General features: G+C 41.3%; 1 protein-coding gene across 1 annotated transcript in view; it reads left to right on the forward strand.

Moving 5' to 3' along the window:
* TSPAN7 (tetraspanin 7) overlaps nucleotides 1-10,897 on the forward strand; it is a 156,780-nt gene extending 145,883 nt beyond the window's left edge. The window contains exons 7-8 of the mRNA XM_067545119.1: nucleotides 9,429-9,501; nucleotides 9,839-10,897. Of these exons, the coding sequence (XP_067401220.1) occupies nucleotides 9,429-9,497 (69 nt within the window). The 3' untranslated portion in view covers nucleotides 9,498-9,501; nucleotides 9,839-10,897. The remainder of the gene's footprint in view (nucleotides 1-9,428; nucleotides 9,502-9,838) is intronic.
* The last annotated feature ends 10,042 nt before the right edge of the window (nucleotides 10,898-20,939 follow it).

Raw genomic sequence — 20,939 nt, forward strand, 5'->3', positions numbered from 1 at the left:
CAGGGCCGTTTTCAAGTGTGCCAACATGTTGAAGGCTTTGTTTTACACAGTGCAAGAGGAGTGCAGAGCTGACTGCCAATTACCTACACCTGCTGTGCCACATCGGTGGATGAGCTTGTATTTCGCTGTCTGCCATGTAATTAATGTGTAAACTGTGCTAACGTGTCTCCTGGATCATCCTCAGTGTGTTGGTTCTAAAGCAAAAATTCTGAGGAGACTGGCAAATAACCACAATGACTGCCAGTTTCTGCATACCAAGGTCATGTTCATTGTTGAAAACTTGGAATCACTGTGTGACACACACAAAACACTGGAGTTTTCTTGGACTACTGCCAACATGTTTGCCAGTACAGATGTTTCCTGGATCCTGACAACTAAAATCTCAGCTGAACTGAGCACAAAAGCTGGAGGAGTGTGAAAACCCAACTGTTTCTGGAAATCCTTCCCACCCTGGAACATGAGAAAACCAAAAACGTGTTCAAAACCTTCAACACAATGCTCAGCGAGAAATGGGAGATGACCAAGGCCTGTAATCTGAAACCTGAAGTGTTTGGTGCCGAAGATTCTTTTTGATGTTTTACCAGATGTTTTACCACTTCTTCAAGGTGAATTTTGCAGCAGACTACGACCATTATGTCACAGTATTTCAACAATTTGCTACTAAAGAAGAAATTTCTAATTTGAATGGGGAATTTACTACTTACATGAACATGCCTAGCCCTGACAATGTGAAACTGGATGTGCTGGCTTTTTGGAACAGTTATCAAGACACACTTCCCAACTTCAGCAAAGTGGCACGGCGAGCTTTGTGTGTACTCCCTGGATCTATTGATGCAGAGTGCATATTTCCTAAGTTGGATTACCTCCAAGACAGCAAGAGACTCAACACGAGTGAGGATACTTTGAAGAATATTATGTGAGCATACGCAAACCAGGATTTCTGGAAAAAAACTATGATCTCTGAGAGAGAGAAAATATACTTTTGTACATTTTAAAAAAGTTTCAATTATACTGTAGTAAAATGTTTACATTACAAAAGTTTTTTGTTTTTCTTTTTCCCCCCTGATTTTTTTATTTATTTATTTTTTTAAATTTTTAAACTGATTTCATCCCGGTTTTAGTGTTTGGAAAATAAACTGAAAAATTCCTGGATTCTTTTTTAAAAAAAATAAAAACTGAAAACGCAGAACAGTAATAATAAGGACTTAGATTTTTCAGTGTTTCCCAACAATTTAGCAACCTTTTCAGGTTATTCTTGGCAAGACCAGAGGTTCATCCCAAGCAAATGCTTGGCACTTCCAGGAGAGCATCGAGAAAAGGAGTTAAAGAACAGGATAAAATTGAAATGCAGATGAGAACCTAGGACTTGCATATTAATGTGGTGATTGAACATTTTTATTCAAAAAGCTGGAATATCCTAGAACTGCGAATATAAAAAGAAGTAGTAGGTAGATAAGAACTACAACATACTATTTTGGAGAAAATGGGAAACAGTAGGAGCGAAGGTGGATGAATGTGACTATTTCTTATGAAGGAATGGGTTTGTATGAAGATGCCATGGGGGCAGAGGAAGGTTTTTATGGTTTTGGTTTTTTTGTGGTGGTTGTTGGGGTTTGGGTTTTTTTTTGTTTGTTTGTTTTTTTACTGTTTGAGTTAGTTTATTTCTTGTTTTATTGTGGGTAAACAGCATGTAAGTAAACAGTAAAGATATGGAGGTTTAGAAAGGGTTTTGGATAGTGGTTTTATGATAACCAAATTGCTCACAAATGGCACAACCATGATTGACCAAGTAAGTGACAATTCAATCTTTCTACCATCCCATACCAATATGTATGTTGTTTATATTGTTTACTTAAAATCCTTAATTATTTTTCCTAGTCTCTCTCTGTTTTTTCCTCCGCTTTCCTCATTAAGTACACTTGTTTCCATGGAAAAAGCAGAGCCATTTGTATGGGCAAATCTTAGTAATATCTAGAAATGCTGTACAAACTCCATTTATATAATGGTTTGGCACTTTTATGACATGCTTTGTGAAATACATGAGTTTATGTGATGGTAATGTGACCCCTTAAAAGTATGAAACAGCATTTAGGCATTTCCAGAAAGAAAGAAATAGCCAGAAGGTCAGAAGGCACAAATACATGTAATCTGAATTTCAGTGGAAAGCCAACCTATCACTTTATGCTGGATGGATCGGAGTAAATTTGTCTCTTTAAATGTTCGTCTCATGAATGGCCCAGGTAAATAAACACCTTACCGTATCCTGGGAAGTGCTGTAAAGCTGAATGTTGTCATTACTAGAAATGCATACACCATCTCTGAAACACAAGAAACTTAATCAATGATTGGGAGATGTTGACTACATTTAATGGCATGTTATTTCTCAGAGTTCTGCTTCAAAATGACATCTCCTCCTCCTGCCCTCCCCTTCACCCCAGAGATCTAATGCAGGAAGAGGTTGTGGTGGGGGATGATTACAATAGTGAACTGTGGCCCAAATTCTGTATCAGCCAGATGTTTTTAAAGAGAGATTATACACTACCTATGCTCTCCTTGTAGCTAGAACCCACATGAATGTGGCGTGGGGATTCCTGACCAATCAGCAGCATTCTGGATCAGATACTAATATACTACCATTTGGTACAGGAAAAATTGGTGGAATGGTCGGTTGGTGACTCTCTGGCAGCTGTGTATTTCCACTGCCATTCAATAGAGTGAAGAAGAATGGAAGAAGAGCTCTGTCCACCAACAGAAATTGGTCCCATTAAAAATATTACCCCTCGCCCATCTTGCCTCATTCAATAAAGTGGGCTGTCCTGTTTTTGATGATATGCACAAGTCCTGTATAAAATCTATTATTGTCAGGTCTTTGAGGCAGAAACTGTCTGCTACTCTGGGTGTACAGATCCGAGCACAACAGGACCGTGTTGTTCATCGGTCCCTAGGCACTACCACAATACGTATAATAATAGCAAATATCAAACCTACTCTGCAACTTGACATGGTTTTGTGATCCTGGCAGACCAGGTGCCAACTTATGCCAAGATCCCCACGTCTCCACTGAACACTGACAAATACAGAGTTAGAATCTGCCCGGCTCATCTGAGTGTTAGACTTGATAAAATAGGTATTAGGATTCTATAAGAAAATGTTTAGTGTTCAGACTTCATTGAATGCTTGTGAGTTGCTGCATACATTAATCTCACTTATAGCATCTCTTTCCCATATTGTGAGGTAATATTTGAGCATTTGTTATTGTAAGCCTTTGTCACTGTAAATCACTAGACAGAAGAGCAAGATTAACTAGTGTACAGTGTTGGTATCCAACTGAAGGTGTTCTGCCCTGGCCAGCAAGGAAGGCCCATTGACACCAGACTATTGTGGAACAATAAAGAGAACAAAAGACTTTGGTTTTTCGGCCCCTCTCTCCTCCCCATGCTCCTCGAAGGAGTCATGCCGGTGAATTCCTCCCATTAGGTAAGTTCGTGGCTCAGAGCACGGGGGGGAAGGGGAAAAACCCCTAACAAGAAGGACCTGTATCTCTATGCTGTTTGGACTCGAGGGGTGGGGAGGACAAGGTTTTATAAGCATAAGCAAGGAATTCCCCAGCTGCTTAGCTTGGATTATGGACATATAGGACATATAGAGTTTGCTTATTATAGAAGCGTCTATTATCTTTTGAAGCTTAAGATCATAACTCATTTGTGTATGTATGTTTTCCTGCTTTACCTTTGTAAATAAGGGCATGTCTCTACATACACCACTGCAGCAGTGCGTTTGTTGAAGATGCTCTATGCTGCCGCGAGAGAGGTCTCCCATCGGCATAAAAAAAACACCTTCAAGTGGCAGAAGCTCTCCCACAGACATAGCCATGTGCAGACGAACGCTTGTGTTGGTGTAACTTATGTCGCTCAGGGGGCTGCGATATTCACACCCCTGCACATCATAAATTTTGTCGACATAGGCTGTACTGTCAACATAGCCTTACTTTCATTTCCTTTTTAATAAATCTGTATATAGTTTATTATAGGATTGGCTACAAGCGTTGTCTTTGGTGTGAGATTGGAGGGGTAATTGACCTTGAATAAGTGACTGGTCTTTGGGACTGGGGGTAACCTAAATATTGCTGTGATTCTTGGTCTCAGGGACCATCTATGACAAATGTAGGCTCACCTGGGTGGCAAGGTAGATCAATGTACCCACAGGGACTGTCTGTAACTCCTTGTTTAGGCTGTTATGGTGCCTGAGGAGTTTATTTAATAATTGGCAGGTAAAAACTAAGTATAGCACTCACAACCAATTTGGGGTTTGTGTCCTGGTACTCTCACTCTTATAGGACAGCATTTGTGATAGATGGTCCCTTACACCAAAAATTACAACTATATTTAGGTTACTTCCACTCCCAAAGGACCATTCACTTAGCCCAGGTCAGTTGCACGTTAGATCTTACACCCAGGACAATTGCTTGTAGCTAATTCTCTGACAAATTACCTAAAGATTTATTAATTGGGAAAAGGAAATAATACATATATTTACAAGATTAAAGCAGGTAAATATACACACGCCAACGAGTTAGTCTTAAAGTTCAAAAGGTAAGATAAGCTTCTGTAATAATCAGGCACTAACCCAAGCACTGGCAATCTCCTGCTTATGCCTAGAACACTTTGCCCTTTAGTCCAAGTAGCATAGAGATGCAGTTTCTTCTAATCAGGTTTTTATCCCATTCTGAGCTTCCAGTTCAGCTGATAGGAGGCACTCCTCTTCATCGGGGGACAGAGAGCAATCAACCAAGTCTTTTGTCCTCTGGTGTACCACAATAGTTAGTCTAGTGTTGATGGGCCTTATGTGTTGGGCAGAAGATAACACCTCTTGTTGGAGACTAGTATTTCACATTGATTGATGCTCCTCCCCTGTCTGGTGATTTACCGTTACAGAGCAAACACTTAAATATTACCTGATAACATGGGCTACAGATATTATACGTGAGATTAATGCATCCAGAGCTTACAACCATTTCATAAAGTCATACGCATTCTTATAATTCTAATAACTATTTTAACAATACTAACATACAGGTGAGTGAGGCTGGCTCCAGCTATGGATTTGTCAGTGATCAGTTGAGACGTAGGCCCCTGTAGAATCTCAGTGGTAGTCTAATACCTTGTAAAAGCATTGGATGAATATGTGCAATTTAACGATTTCTCAAATAACAGTTCTTGCTTACTCTGGACACAGCTGGACACAGTCCTGCTGAGGAGGGAAATAAGATTAGCACCAAAAAAAAATAGCAAAATTGGATGTGCATGCAAAATTAGCCCTTTAAAAGATCAGTGAGGAGCTGATTAGAGTCTGGGGAGGAATTAGTTTACTGAAAATAAATAGGTCCAAACACTTGATCAGAGTTACTAAGTATTATTACAGTGAAAAAGATAATAAAACAGAGCAGGAACTAGCATGTCAACCGAGAAAAAGGAAATAAAACCAGAAATATCACAAGCATTAAAAAGTAATAGAAGGGACAGTCATGACCCATAGCCCATTGGGAACATTTTGTTCTGTTCTTTATGTCAAAGCTTCAATAACCCTGATGGAAACATATGTACAACTCTCAAAAAGTGAGACTGCGTTAAAACAAAAATCACATCAGGAAGTACTGGAAGCCTTCAGAGCCCCTTGGAGTGGTAACATTGCAGAACATGATGGGTTCTCAACAGGCTTTTACAAACTGCCACATTGAGAATATCACCCCCAGAGGAACTGGAGTACGTAAGCACGGAGAGATAATGCACAGACAGATAACACCATATGATAACATCAGCATCATTATTTGCCCAAAGGAAGGAAGATTCCTGAGTGAGTCCTCGAGCTACAGACTAAATTCCCTCCTTTAACACAGGCCTAAAAATATTTGTTAGCAGTTATGACGTTATTATGGTGAGTTGCTGATGTAGGGTGGGATTTCCAAAGCTGAGCACGGGATTTGGATGTCCAAATCCCATTAATTTCAAATCTCTTAGATAGCTGTGAAAATCTCACCCCAAGCAATCAAGTACTGGAGGTTTTAGCGGCTGGGTGGAGTTGAGTGTGTTATCCATGACCTTCACTCAGTCTAGTTTACTCCTGAGCTAAGACTGATGCTGTCACCAGATGCTAAAAATGCATTATATTAGTTGGAGTTCATGGGAGTAAAGGCCATTTTATAAAATGAATCCCTATAAGATGAGACACTCATTGAGCGGCACTGCTGATTGCTGGATCTTGCCCAAGCCTCTTTCTGCTGAAGAAGAGGACACATGTTTGTGACGCACCCTGTTCTAATCAGCATTTTCTTAGAGCCCTGATAGGGTAAGATTCAGATTTCTCTGGCATTTAAATAGGAAAAGGTGGTGACGGTGGAAATCTCATCTAGCTGTCTGCACAGATTGATATGCTGCTGATTTTTGCCAACCCAAATGTGCTCATGCCAATAGTATAAATTCTTGGGGCAACTCAAGTAATATGGTTGGAGTGAAATCTGATATTGCTACATTTTATATTCCAGATTAGCAGACATCACTATAAAGTAAGTGATGTGTTCCTGAGTTGTCCTTTTTACAGTGACGTCCCAAGATTATCAACATTAGAGAAGGGTAGTACTCTTAAGAATACTTGTATACATTCATTCCCGGGGGGTCTAAATACTTCTTATGAGCGGTAACACAGGTTTGGAGTAGTGTAGGAACCAAACAATCATCTTGGTGGGAAAGACGAATGTTGTTGTTATGATCTTTACAGAGAGGCTTAATTATGTAGTAGACTTACTAACTAACAAGGCTGAGTGTAAGTTTTTTAACCGAATAATGAGCCAGTTTGGAAGGGTAACCAGCCAGGGGTTAGCTGAGTGCACTCCATGTGTTTCAAAGAAGAAGGGATGGCTTTTGTTGCCAATCCCTTTTTGGTCTACATTCTTAAATCCATATATTGCCCTCTGATATCCTTCACGTGCAATAGCTAGAAATGTGCAAAGGGAGCGACTTGATGCCACTAACTTAAAGAATGCCCCAATAGATACAAATGAATGAGATAGAACAGCTGACACACACAACCCTTTAACAAAAGTGTGTCTGTGATTGTTGGAACAAAGTTACCAAAAAAAAAAAAAAATTGATGTTTCAGCAGAGGCAGCCCTCTCTTTTCACCCTTGTAGGTGGTTATGAACTATAACAATCTGGTTGTACTCGTGAGTTGATGGACCACCGTGGCTCTAAAAAGTATGGTTATTAATGTGATTGGTATATACAGGATAATATTAATAAATTATGATGGTCAAATGAATAAATTACCAGGAGATTATAAAAACCCATATCCTATTTAAGGGATCCATTTCCAATAATCTCCTACATTATCGCATATATTTTTGCAAATGTTAAGGAACAAAGTGAAGGCTGGTAAGAATAGTGAAGTCTGAATGGCTGAAGAACTACATGCCGGTGAGAATCACCTAGATCTTTTGCTCTTCATTTCCAAATTTCTTAACATTTATTTTTGAAATTGTATAACTTTTGTAAAGAAAGGGAAATACTGGGTTGGGGCAGTAGATGGACTACATTCAATGCACATTTAACTCTGACACTTATTGAATAATGATGTGTGATTAAGAATGTATATTTAATTCAAATGTGTCAGCTGTACATACTCAGTGTGGGATTTAAAAGTCAAGCTACTGTCTATCCTGATTACTCAGAATCATCAGTAATAAAGATACTGCAGACCAAATTCTGCCTTTCATTCTCCCTATGCCAATCCCTCACATCTTTCAGTGGAGTTCCTCTTTAATAGTGAACAACCTGTGGGGTTCCATAGGGATCTGTTCTGGGTCCGATGTTATTTAACATCTTTATTAATGACCTCTATTAGGAATAAAGAGCATACTGATCTAGTTTGCAGATGACACAAAGCTGGGGGAGTTGCAAACACTTTGGAGGGTAGAACTAAAATTCAAAGGGATATTGATAAATTAGAGAACTGGGCTATAGCCAACTAAATGAAAATCAACAAAGACAAATGTAAGGTGCTACACTTAAGGAAGAAAAACCAAATGCACAAATACAGAATGGGGGTAACTGGCTGGGAAACAGCACTGCTGAGAAGGATATGGGAGTTGTGGTGGATCACAACCTAAACACGAGTTAGGAAAAACTTTTCAACTGTCACAGTAGTTAAGTACTTGAATAAATTGCCTAGGGAGGTTGTGGAAGCTCTGTCACTGGAGATTTTTAAGAGCAGGTTAGACAAACTCCTGTGAGGAATGGTCTAGAATAATACTTGGTCCTGCCATAAGCAGTGGACTGGACTAGATGACCTCTTGAGGTCCCTTCCAGTCCTATGATTCTATGAGTCAACAATGCAATGCTGCTACAAAAAAAGCAAATGCAATTTTGCGTTGCATTAACAGAGGCATAGCATGCAAGTCACAGTAGGTGATAGTACTGCTCTACTTGGCGCTGCTTAGGCCTCAGCTGGAGTACTGTGTCCAATTTTGGTAACCGCTGTATAGAAAGGTTGTAGAGAAACTGGAAAGGATCCAGAGGCGAGCAACAAAGATGATCAAAGGGATAGAATGCAAACCATATGAGCAAAGGCTGAAAGAACTGGGTATGTTTACTTTGAAAAAGAGGAGATTAAGGGAGACATGATCCTTGTCTTCAAATTTTTGAAAGGCTGCCATTAAAAAAATGGAGAAAAATTGTTCTGTATTGCCAGAGAGAGCAGGACAAGAGGCAATGAGTTCAAACTATAGCATAGCAGATTTAGATTAAATCTCAGGAAAAACTTCCTAACTGTAAGAACAGTAGGACTATGGAACAGACCGCCTTGGGAGGTTGTGGAAGTTCCTTCATTGGAGGTTTTCAAAACCTGGATAGCCATCTGTCTTGGATGGTTTAGCCACAACAAACCCTTCATCTTGGCAGTGCATTAGACTAGATGACCCTTGTGCTCCCTTCTAGCTCTGTGGTTCTATGATTATATGACCAAGTGAGACCCTGACATTAGAGTTCAGTCAATAACTTGATACGTGTGCCAGAATAGCATTCAGTTTGCTCTCCCTCAGCTTTGCTGGCCAGGGAGTGCAAACAGGAGAAAAAGTAGTGAAAACATACTTCATTGCCAACGTGAGCAGATGGGACACTGATTACAAACAGGAGGAAGATCTGATGAAGAAAGAGGTGCCATTTTTACACCACTGTTCAGATTTGAGCTCCACTTAAAATGTGGTAGTAATTCTGTGGGTTCATAATGGCTCTGGAACATAAACATTTTCTTTCCTGTAATGGAACAGCACATTTTCGTTTTCTTAAAAAGTTACCAAAGAATCCATTTGGCAAAGTCGTTATGTATCACAATGACTTTAACACCGGGTGTGGTTTTTTTTTTCCTTCCCCCAATAGTTGATTGGAATGCTGCTGGCATGCTGTCTGTCCCGATTTATTACTGCCAATCAGTATGAGATGGTGTAACAAGGTGAGCCTTTCTCTTTTGTATACAGTGTGCTGTCCACAAGGTATTTTGGTAGCCTTGCTCTACTGTTCATGGTTCATGATAGCAGATTCTGGATATCTTACGTTTTTATCAAGAATGGGACCTTTAGCTGTGGGTTTTGCTCCCCCCCCCCTCCCAAATATATTGCCTGGTGGAAAGAGGGGAATTGCAACATTGCTTGAACATATAATTTATTAATATTTTGTTTCCTCTGAATATATTTTAAAACTAAAAAAAAAAAAAGAGAAAGTTCTTTGTGAAAATGGTTGGCAGCTAAAACAATTAATCTCTTTTTCTCTCTCCTTCCCTAATCTTTCAGAGATGTGACATACAGAGCCTGTCTCAAAATCAGGAACTGCAGAAATCTAGGAAGACTTTAAAGAATGTTAGAGCACATTCTCTCGCACACGCGCGCGTGCGCACGCACACACAAACACACACACACACCATCTTCTAATCTCTGTACCATGCGTAGTGTACCATTCCGTGAAGTACTATTGCACCACCAAGAGTAGCTTGAAGCATTCAGCATCCAGTACTGTACACTCCATCTTAAAGGTTCTGCATATGGTGGCACTATGTGTATGTTCTTGATCATACAGTAGTTGCATTGTAAGTTAACAATGGTAATCCATTAACGCCATTGATCAGGCTGTGCATGTAGTGACTGGAGGGCAAAAATAGCCTTTCACCATGGTTAATAAATGTTGCACACATTCATTTAAACCAGTATATGAAATATATATTATTTTGCTTTAATAAATCTTAGTTTCTTGTTTTGTTTACTGCTTTACTAAGGTTTTCATCTTCTCGCCACAAATACCCCCGCCCCAAAAACACACGAAATCAGTAACATAACATAAAGATACTTGAAAAATAATGTTATAATGTTGTGCTTGAAGGGAACTGTTATTCCTGATGTTCTACTACATCTTTGATTCTTATTCAATGTTGTTTGCCTAGTGCGTATGCCAGTAGACTGTCTAGTGCATTTTGCCTCTGAACCTGAACCTGTGTAATACTGTTATTAAGCTGTGTTGTTGCTTACCGTGAAGGCAGTAATTTTGCTTCTTTTATTTTTTATTAGTTAATTATGAACTAATCAAATTGTGCTGTAATGCGGCCTTCATTCTTTTTCTATTCTTTCTTCTTTTTTTTTCCCCATTGATGTTACAGCCACCAAATACATTGTCAAATCAAGCAAAACAAAACAAAAAAAACAAGCATACGGAATATTTTTGGGGGGAAAGCAAAAGTTTAAAACCTTTTTAAAAAAATAGGAATTTTTTAATAATGCCTCTGTCTAGCATGCCAACAAGAATGCGTTGATATTGTATTTGTGAGATATGTATTAATAAATGGAACTATTACAGATTTCTATCCGCTTCACTTTTGTTCTTCAGTCCTAACATAACTCTCACGGATGTAACCCACAGGGCTAGCTTGCATTTTGTATATCCACTGCTTTCCATTATATTCAGCAGTAATGCAAGGTATCTGCAGGCCGTATCTTGTAATACATTAATTTCAGCAAGTTAACATAAGGCTTGAGACCTATTAACTTTGTACAGATAAACTTTAAACAGATAAATGGCTCAATGGAAAACACCAAGTATTGGGGAGCTGAAAACAGAGTATTTAAGGAGAATTTCTCACCATAGGTACATGATCCAACCATAAGAGTGTCATGGCAATGAATTGGCATACATAAAAGGTACATGAGCTACATCCGCAGATACCTAACTACAAAAGGGTAACAAATTGTTGTATATGATAATAAGTTGAGATCATTGATATACTAATCCATAGGAGAAGAACACGCCAACATTAGTAAGCTCAGAAAATACAAATAAGGAAACAGAGAAAATCCCCTAGTGAATATGCATCAAACACAGTGGCATCAGCATATCATATTATAAAAGTTACATCCCAGCCTTGGGTGGTAGGAGAAAGAGATGTAGTCCTTGGGAGGTGCTAGAATGATGGCTACTGGTGATGAAGGGAAAGGTCATGGTGATGAGGAAGATGACAGCTAACATTTCAGGTTCTGCAAGGGATGGTGTGAGTATATGGATGTGCAGATGTACGTTCTATAGTATCACTATCTAACTTAGTGAGTTGAGGTGTTTGTGACTGTGCTAAATGTATTAATAAGCTATTTGTAATTATAGAGGACTTCCTATAATGTAAGTGTTGTAACTGTGCACATCGGGCTTCCCAACTATATAATAATTTGAATAATACTGGGCCTGCTCTTGGGACAAGAAGCTGTCAACCCTCAAACTGATAACTGGAGATTCTTAAGTAATCAACATAATCTATAGGTCAGGCTACAGGGAGAAGTGTATGTGAAACACAAAGTGCATCGTTACTTAGTATTTTAATTTGTGACTTGCTTATGAGGGAAAATAATATTGCCCTGGAAGAGAGAGAGTAGCTGGAATTGTTTCAAACTCTTGGTGAAACAAACTGTGGAATAAGTGGAAGGTTTTTCTATAGGACAAATACATACCTCCAGCTTCATGGTTACACCTCTTGTGGCTTGTAACATGATCTACAGTGTTCAATTATCCTGGTCCTTGAATTGTACTCCACACTATTATGATGTTAGGAATTCCCCTACATTTGTTTTTGCATAACACTGACTCTGCTACATTTGTGGAAAGACATGCACTTGTGTCTCAGTCTTGGAAGGGTCTCTTTTCATGTGAATATATGGAGAACTTAGGGCCTGATCCAAAGCCCATAAAAGTCAGTGATAGTTTTCCATTTACTTTGGTGGCTTTTGGATTGGGCACTAAACCCCCGTAATCTAAAACCCATTGAAGTCAATAGAAAAACTTGCGTTGACTTCACTAGGCTTTGGTACAGGGCACTAAAAGAGTAATTTACCTGTAAACAGAGAAGAGAATTTAGCTCCCTTTGTTACTTAGATAAAAATTAAGGAGGAAAGCTGTAGCACATGTGGGCATAGACTTTCAAACTTCTCGGAAAAGTATGATCAAATACAAGAAGTAATTGTACAGTGCTTCAACCCTACATTGTATACCCTGCAATGAACAGCAGTCCCTCTAAACTATAACGGCCTGTCTTTCTGTACAGCTTAATAACTGCAGAGGCGTTCAGTATTGTACATGCATACACAACCCCATATAATTATATGTGCCTTTGCTGTCTACACCTTGCATATGCCCCCAGGTATGGAAACTCTTTTGCTCTGACTGAATTCCTGTAAGATAAAACACCACTGAATGACTTATTATAGTCGGTTATTGTTTCAAAGCTGCCAGCCAGACAGGTGAAGGGCTGAGTTTTAACCTAGATGACACACACTGCACTTTAGTCAAACAAGCTGCAAAATTACACAAACTGAAGTCCACGTGCAGGCTATTTTTGGTGTCTGCATCCCCTCAGCTGAAAGGATAAGGGGACATCTGGACATGCCATAAATTAAATAGACATATGGGTAAAACTTATGCTTTGACTGCACTTTCACAAAAGTGCTGCTATAAACACAACCACCAGGACTCCTCGGCAGAATACAGACCCTCCTTCTGCCTCTTGCTTGTGTTTCTTCTTTCCTATTAAGCAGCAGGGACACTAGACTCCCTAATTAGCATGGAATAAACCATTCAGATAAGTTTTAAGTGAGATCTCCAGGAGAATCCTGTAGACGGCAGCTCATTATACTGCCTACCCCAGTGCCTGCCTTGGGGATCAGACTGATACCTGGTTCTAAGCCAATAGTGACAGAGGAGCCCAAAGACAGCTGGGGTGTGTGCATGCATACATGGTCTCTGGCAGCCTGCATGGCTTTTCAGTATTCACTGCCAATAAGTGGTATTGATGTTGGCTGGACTGATCCCCGCTCTGTCATCCAGAATTAACGGCAATAATAGTAGTGGTGCTGACAAATGAATAAGCATGCGGGAATACGTAAAGGAAACAAAACCTGAAAAGACCTTAAAAGCCCACTGGCACCTTCAGCTTTATTCAGTGTATATCACAAGATTGGGCGGGGTGGGATCTTGCACTTTTTGGCAGGGAGTGGGCAGTACTTGGTGTCAGTCTCTAGCCACAGATCATCATTTTTACTGATGTGATCCACTGCTGAGAATAAAGCCGATCATGGCTCTATCTCTACCGCAGTATTTGACTAAGGCAGTGCTTATAACTCCAATAGCTACACTTCGGCCTTGATTCTCAATCTGCACTTTCCAGTGGTAGAGTCTGTTGTGCCGCATAGCTGCAGCCCTGTTTTACTTGACACCTTATCACTAAGTTAAGATGTATTTGTTACCAGCTGATGTTGTTTGCTGCTTTTCCTAGTAACAGCTGATTTCCCGGCAGCTGCTTGGTTCTTCTGAGCTTTATTTATTTATTTGTTTGTTTGTTTGTTTTTAGGTAGGTGTAACTTCGTGTGTGTGTGTGTGTGTAGTGGTTGAGGTTGGGGTAATGGGTTATGCCACCATAGCTATATTTACTTGGGAACTTTCCATGTAACCCTCTGTTTTCACACTTTCAGACCTTTCTGAGAAATTCCCCTGACACTTCTATGCTTAATCTCAGCCCAGTGGCTGGTTATGTTTATGTTGTTGTTCTGTCTTTGTTTTGTTTTCATTTTAATTCCTTTGGCCATTTTTAATCTGTGAAAGAGTGAAATCTCCCCGCCCCCTCCCCCTTTTATGTCAATGTGAAGATGCCTTAGCTCACAAGTAGCTCAAAAATGGCCGAATGTCAGCATCTGAAAATGGCAGGTTGACCAGTCAGATCACAGAAGACCTGATCACTTTCATTACTCATGGGGAGGGAGGGAGGGCAGAGTTAAAAGCATTTTCACACTCATCTGTGTGTGTGGACATTAGTAACTTTGGCTAATGTTGGAAGCTATAATATGAAGTACAACACTAAGGACTAAATCCTGCTTGCCTCATTCACTCAAGTGGTTCCTGTGGTACCGTGTGTTGGTCACCGATGTTTATCAGTGTAGGCTGTGTGCGTGTGTCCCTGTGTAGATGCTGTCCCAGCTCTGCGCAGGTAACCGAGACGGCTCTCACGATCGAATGAGTCAACACAATCATGGATTAGCTGAGCAACAAAGGCACCCAGGCCAGGTTTATTGCGTGCGACACAATGAGAAATGACTTACAGAGTATCTCTGGTCAGTTTCGCATAGGCAGCGTTACAATGGCCACGGCCCAATGGCAGGACTTTCCGTTATCCCCTAGACCGGACGCCGGTATTCCCTCTGACACCCTCTTTTATGCATTGTTACATACACTTTCGTTCTGCCCCCTTTGACGTAGGTAGTTGCCACCCTCTTGACGTAGTCTAATACCACCTTTTTCCGTTAATTGGCTGATTTGGGCAAAACAACTTCATTTATCACCTTTTGTCGTTTCTATCCATCAAAGTGTTATTTTAGGGAGTTGGTTATCTCTTAGGCGTCAGGATGTCTTGGTGCCTTCTGCACCTGCTACATATTTTAGTAATATTTTGGCAATCTTGCAGTATCAGCACTTTCCTGTGCCAATTTCAGTTAACTTGAGTGACCCCTTATACTCCTGTTCACTCGGCTTTTTCCATTTAGGCCTTAGCTTGTTTTACAGGCCTTAAGCTCTCACTTCTTACTACAGTTCCATTAACTTTCCTAGCTGGCAAATGACTGCACCTCTAGAGACAGGAAAGAGCTTACAAAAGCTTTCCTCCATCCACACCCCAAAACAGAAAATTAAATAAAAATTGGATATATCCTTGATGTGCTGCACTGTGGTATTTAAATAAATGTCTGTATATAATATTGGGAGAGGAGAAACCTGTATATTTAAAAATGTAACATTTGTCCTGCAGCGAAGTTGCCTGCTACTCTGTTCTGCTGGGTCTCTATGGTCTGAGCTGGTTCAGGAGAAAGGGCTATGCGTTGTTCTCCTCAAGAACAATCTACGGATTCTGTGCTTTGCAGCATCCCGATTCGTGAGGCAGGGCCTGTCCGTAGCTGTAGGCAATCAAATGCTGGAAATGGCTGATGGTGCATTTGGGCGAATTAAGGGCGATCTGTTAAAAGCTGGATTTTTTTTATAAGGACTGGACCTGCAAGCAGATCAACTTGCCTTCATTACTGATGTCTGTCTTTCTTTGTATACTCCAGGGTGCATAGAAGAGGAATCCGGTCCCAGCTTTTGTTCTGGCCCTGTCGCTAGACTGCTGTAGATTTGCTGTCTCATTTGTTTCCCGCTATTGATTTTTCTGCTATAAATGATACGTACTCTGCATTCAAACCTGGGGAAAGTTCAGAGCAAGAGCCAAACTTTGCAGCTTGGCCCCCCATCTCTCTCTCTCTCTTTTTTTTAAACCCTTTTATTTATATGGCCTGTGCCGTTCTGTATTGCTGAACCTCCAGCTAAAAGGGCAAATGAGCAGCTGCCTTCAGAGAACAGGTCATTCTTTGGCTCAGCCTGTGTGGAGCTGTGTCTCTCTGTCAGAAACAGTAGTTTTCCTTGCTGGAGCAGTCCCTTGGCTTTTGACAGCTCTGAGTTTGGCAAGCTGAAGTCTGCTCCTTTTATGCCAACGCAGCCCACTACTTCTCTGCTCTGCTATGCAGCAGAACAATGTTCACGGTTTAATTAATGTGAAGAATGCCAATACAATATCTGCATAAATGCTGGGCAGCTTGCATGTAACTCCTCTAGGGGGATATTTTTTCAGGCTATGTAAATGCTGTTTACAAGCACAGTTTCCTCTTATTTCCCCCTTCCCCGCTGCCTCAATAGTGTATGCTTGATTTGTTTCCAATTTCCAGTAAGCCTCGTGTTATATTAGTGGCTTTGCTTCATGTATATAGTAGAACGTGCACTTTCTACCTTGTCCATCAACCATATGATTTATGGGGACAGCTCCGGCATACCTCATCCCTTAGAATTCAGTGGGGCTTTTGGGATACAAAGGATTAGAGGATCATGCCAAACCCTGCAGTTTTTATTCTAGGAAAACTCACACGGAAGTCAGGACAAGAGGCTCAAAGAGGGTAAGTCCTACAGCTCTTCTTCAGACAGCTCGAAAAATATATTCTGTCTCTCTACAACACCTGCCCCGCCAAATCAATTAAGTATTTTAATCAAGCAGGAAATCTGAACCAGAGATGAACGAATTCATTTTATTAATCACATCAGGTGGATCCCCCCGTTTTAGGTTCATTTCAGGCCAAGTTGCAGCTTGCTGTCTTCCTCTGGATAAAGGGTGATGCTTAGCTTAGGGCCATCTCTTATGGACACAGCAATTTGCAGTGAAAAAATCTCTACCACGGGAGGGGATTTGGCCCACGCCAGTCCCAGTTTCCTCCCTCCCTCCTTCCCCCCACACCCCATCCTCCACAATAGGATTCTTCTGCCCAAAAAAGAGTGGAGGTAGCGCTGCTAACGTCTTCTCTGTGATGCACGTGATCAGGGTAGAAAGTGGGTAACCCCAACCCCAACCTCCTCTCAAATTTCCTATTTGTAGAATCCTAGAAGATGAGGGTTGGCAGGGACCTCAGGAGGTCATCTAGTCCAACCCCTGCTCAAAGCAGGACCAACCCCAACTAAATCATCCCAGCCAGGGCTTTGTCAAGCCGGGCCTTAAAAACCTCTAAAGATGGAGATTCCACCACCTCCCTAGGTAACCCCTTGATTGATTAAGGGATGTTTGGGCCAAGATTGTGAGTGATGGGATGTCCGGCCATTAAATTGGATCTGCATTCTGGTCCCAATTCAGCAAAGCATGCGCTTAACTTTAAATGCATGAGTAATCCCTTCCCTAGCCAACCAAGCACTTTAAATAGATGCTTAAGCGCTTTGCTAAGTCAGGGCTTCTTTTCCTAAGAGGAAGAGGGAGTTGCTGGGTTGCCATCCGCCTCTCCAGAGCATCCTGCCTGCATGGGTGAAGGTGTGTCAGACTGGGCTGTCTATGGCCTCCTTGGGGGAACCTGTTCCTGGAGGTGGCTGGAGTTTGAATGAGCTGCCATGGTTCCTTCAGAGAACTCCCCACACAGCAGTCAGGAGCCACATGTCAGCTGCGGTACAGATTGTTGCATGAGTTGGCACAGCCGTAACCAGGGTTGGCTGATGTGCTTAAAGGCGCAATAGCCACATGCCTTTCCTCCCCGTGCCAGTTGTTCCACAGATTCTAGCAGCTTTGTTTCCTTTCAGCACCTAACTGCTATTTCCACAGCCTGGTATTGGGCTTATTCTATATGCTGCTCCAGTCTCTAACCTTTCCACAGATGAGAAAAGTGCAGGAAACGGAGAAATAATCAATTTCTGATTAATGTAAAAGTAAAACCAAATGATTTTGTAAATGCAGGTTCCTCCCAGGCTGCAATAATCTTGCTGTAGGTTAACATGGCAGCAAAGTCTGCCGAAATGAAAGGGCCATTAATAATTTTGCAAGCGGAGCAACTGTGATAAAAATAGCTAGCTGTTTTCAGATGGGCCAAGGAGATACTGAAAAGCTGTTCCTTCAAAATAACAGACTCAACCAAATCTAGTCTGACTAGGGGCAGGAAGCAGTCGATCATAGACGCCTGTGCAAAAGACAATCAGAAACCTTATGGCCCACTTGCACCCTACTTTGAGAGATCCCGTGGGACTTAAGTAGTGCGTGAACCTGGCTCCGGCCCTCTGCGCAGGGGGTGAATTTCACCTCAGGGGAAAGCCTGGGAGTATTTTACAGAGGTTAATATTGGTGTGGAAATTTTCAGCTGATCTTAATGGTTGCATTCACTGTAGGAAGTGAGATACTGTCTGGGAGATGGGATGACTGCTGGACGATGCTGATAAACACAGCCTGTAGGTACAGGGTTAGTGGCGTTGCTTTGCACTTGACCCAATCCTGCCGGCCTTATCCAGGCACAGCTCCCATTGTAATCAGTCTTGCCTGGCTCAGGAGTGCAGCATCAGGCCCACAGTTTCTAGCCAAGAAAGAATTGGTCCTCCGCACCATTTAGCCCACCACTTCTTCAAACCAGCATCCAAGTGGCGCTGTATCATCAGGGCAGGGATGGAATCCATTTGCAGCCCATTAGAATTGCTGGTTGATCAGTGAGTGGTGGTTGTTCCCGAGGAGGAGGTGTGCTCAAGGGGACAAGACATTGAACTGGGAACCAGCAATAGGGGTTCTGTTCTCGCTCACTAACCAGCTGTGTGATCTTGGGCAAGTCGCTTCACTTCTGGGTCTCTATTTCCTCTCCGACTCAACATCTGTTTACATTGTAGCTTTTCAGGGCAGTGACTGTCACACTATGCACATGTCCTATGCACAGCACAGTGGAGTGGTATAACAGCACTAATGAGCTGTGGCGAGGCTTCCCTACCTCTACAGCTAGTACCTGCCAGCCTCAGGGCAGGGCAATGAGTAGTCCAGAATTCTGCCAGTGAACCAAAGCCCACGTCTCTCTCTCTTTGGGATCAGTGTCCCAAGATAGCTTAGATGGAGAGTCGGTAATATTCAAGGTATTAGCATTCACAATTCTCAGCAGCAGCAGTTGCCACTTATGAGCGTTTGTTTTCCACAGTTAGGTGGATAATTTTCCCTATTTCAGTCAGTTACTCCTAAAATGAGGTGCCCATAATTATTTTATACTGGGTGTGATTTTAACACTGATTGTGCTGGCTTATTACCTCGTTAAAATAATGGAAAGACAGCAAAGAAAGCTACCATACGCTAGGAGTTGGGTAATAAGTAGTGAACACTGTGGTAAGTAAATGACATCACATTTGAAGTTCTGGATTGACCTCGACATTGTAATTATACCATGGCTGATTTAGAGTTATGCAGTCGGGAAATGTATAATAAAAATTAGAGCTTGACAAGTTGACGTGTACATCACAATGCTGCCTTTTGCAGAAAGAAAGTGCTTCACTCTATTGATGTACAGAATCTGGTGAAATCTCTGCAGGCTCTTCCTACCAGCTGGGCTTAATTTGGAAGAAAAAAAAGCTGGCGGCTTCTTTGGCACATCACATTGCACCCATTTTTGTCACAAACGGCAAATGTTTTATGGAGATCAGCTTTCATTGTCCTTTTGTAATTTTACATGTTTGGTTCCTGTAAGCTGATTCAACATGTGCTTTGACAAGGTAGGAACTGTGGAAAATCTTTAAGCTTTGACTTCTGCTCTGCATTAGCTATTGTTCTGCTCTTAGCCACAGCTCTTTATACACCTATATGAGATTGAACACTCCTTGCTATTTTGGAGTTCTTCCACCTATTCAGTAATTGGGTGTGTATATGTAGACATAAACATTTACACAGACACTGCATGCTTTTGTTGTGCACAGTTATGTAGCTGTTTTTACTTTATTTATATTCTCAGTAATTCAACCAGAAAACAATTGACATTTTTTTCTTATTCCTCATGCTCAAATAACAAAGTGTCTTGGCCAAGATTTAAAAAAAATGACTGAGTTGGGGGTACTCACGCTGAGACATCTTGAGCACTCACCCTCTGAAAGCCAGGCCTCTTTAAGATGTGTCATGTTGGGCACTCAGAAATTGTTAGAGAGAGACAAGGTGGGTGAGGTAATATCTTTTATTGAACCAACTTCTGTTGGTGAGAGAGACATGCTTTCGAACTACACAGGCTGGTGCCTTTTGGTGGGTATACTGTTGCTAGTCAAAAAAACGGGGTGAGTTTTTAACTAACATTTACATGAACAATTTTGTCCCTATTTTGTTTAAAAACTTTGAAATTTGAAGTTTTACAACCAGTTCTAGAAAATACATGACTGTCTGCGGCAGCAAAATGGCAGCAGCTTGTCTTAAAACTGAAGGGCTCTTTATTGGAAGACTGCAGAATCACATTAAAGAAATCTTTGGGAGCATGGGATTAGTGTCTTGGAGCGAGTCTCCTAGTGGCTCCCTCCTTCTCAATGCACATAATACTGCAACATGTGAATTGATAGAGAGAACTGATCACTATTACCCTGTCTCCAAAAGGGTCTGCTGGTGCATGTCTCCTCGTGGGTATATTGTTTAAGCCTTGTCTGATGCTATTTAGTAATGGGCTGTGTGACGTTACCCAGGGTACAATCTAGACTGTTGAACAGCTGTGTCCCCTCAATTCTCCAACGTGGGGTGCCTTTTACACTGCTTCGCTCTGTAAGCAACCCCTCCTGGTCTGCTCATACCCAGCCTCCAGCCTGTATATTACTCCCAGCTATCCTGCATGAAAGCTATAGCCAGCTACCCCTGCGTTACACTGCAGAGGAACACCAGCAAAGTCTTCGTCCCAGACTTGCCCCCAGAAATGTGAGTCTTGTACTGCCCAGGACCCTCCTGGACAATACAAGTTCATATGAAGTCTGTCACTTTATTAATAGAAAATGATATGCACAAACCATGTTATCTCAAATGGCGTTTCCCGAACATTTCAAGCCAAAAACAAT

This window comes from Emydura macquarii, unplaced genomic scaffold (genome assembly GCF_026122565.2).
Source record: "Emydura macquarii macquarii isolate MOO-44397 ecotype Brisbane River unplaced genomic scaffold, CSIRO-AGI_Emac_v2 contig_1043, whole genome shotgun sequence".
NCBI classification, from domain to species: domain Eukaryota; kingdom Metazoa; phylum Chordata; order Testudines; family Chelidae; genus Emydura; species Emydura macquarii.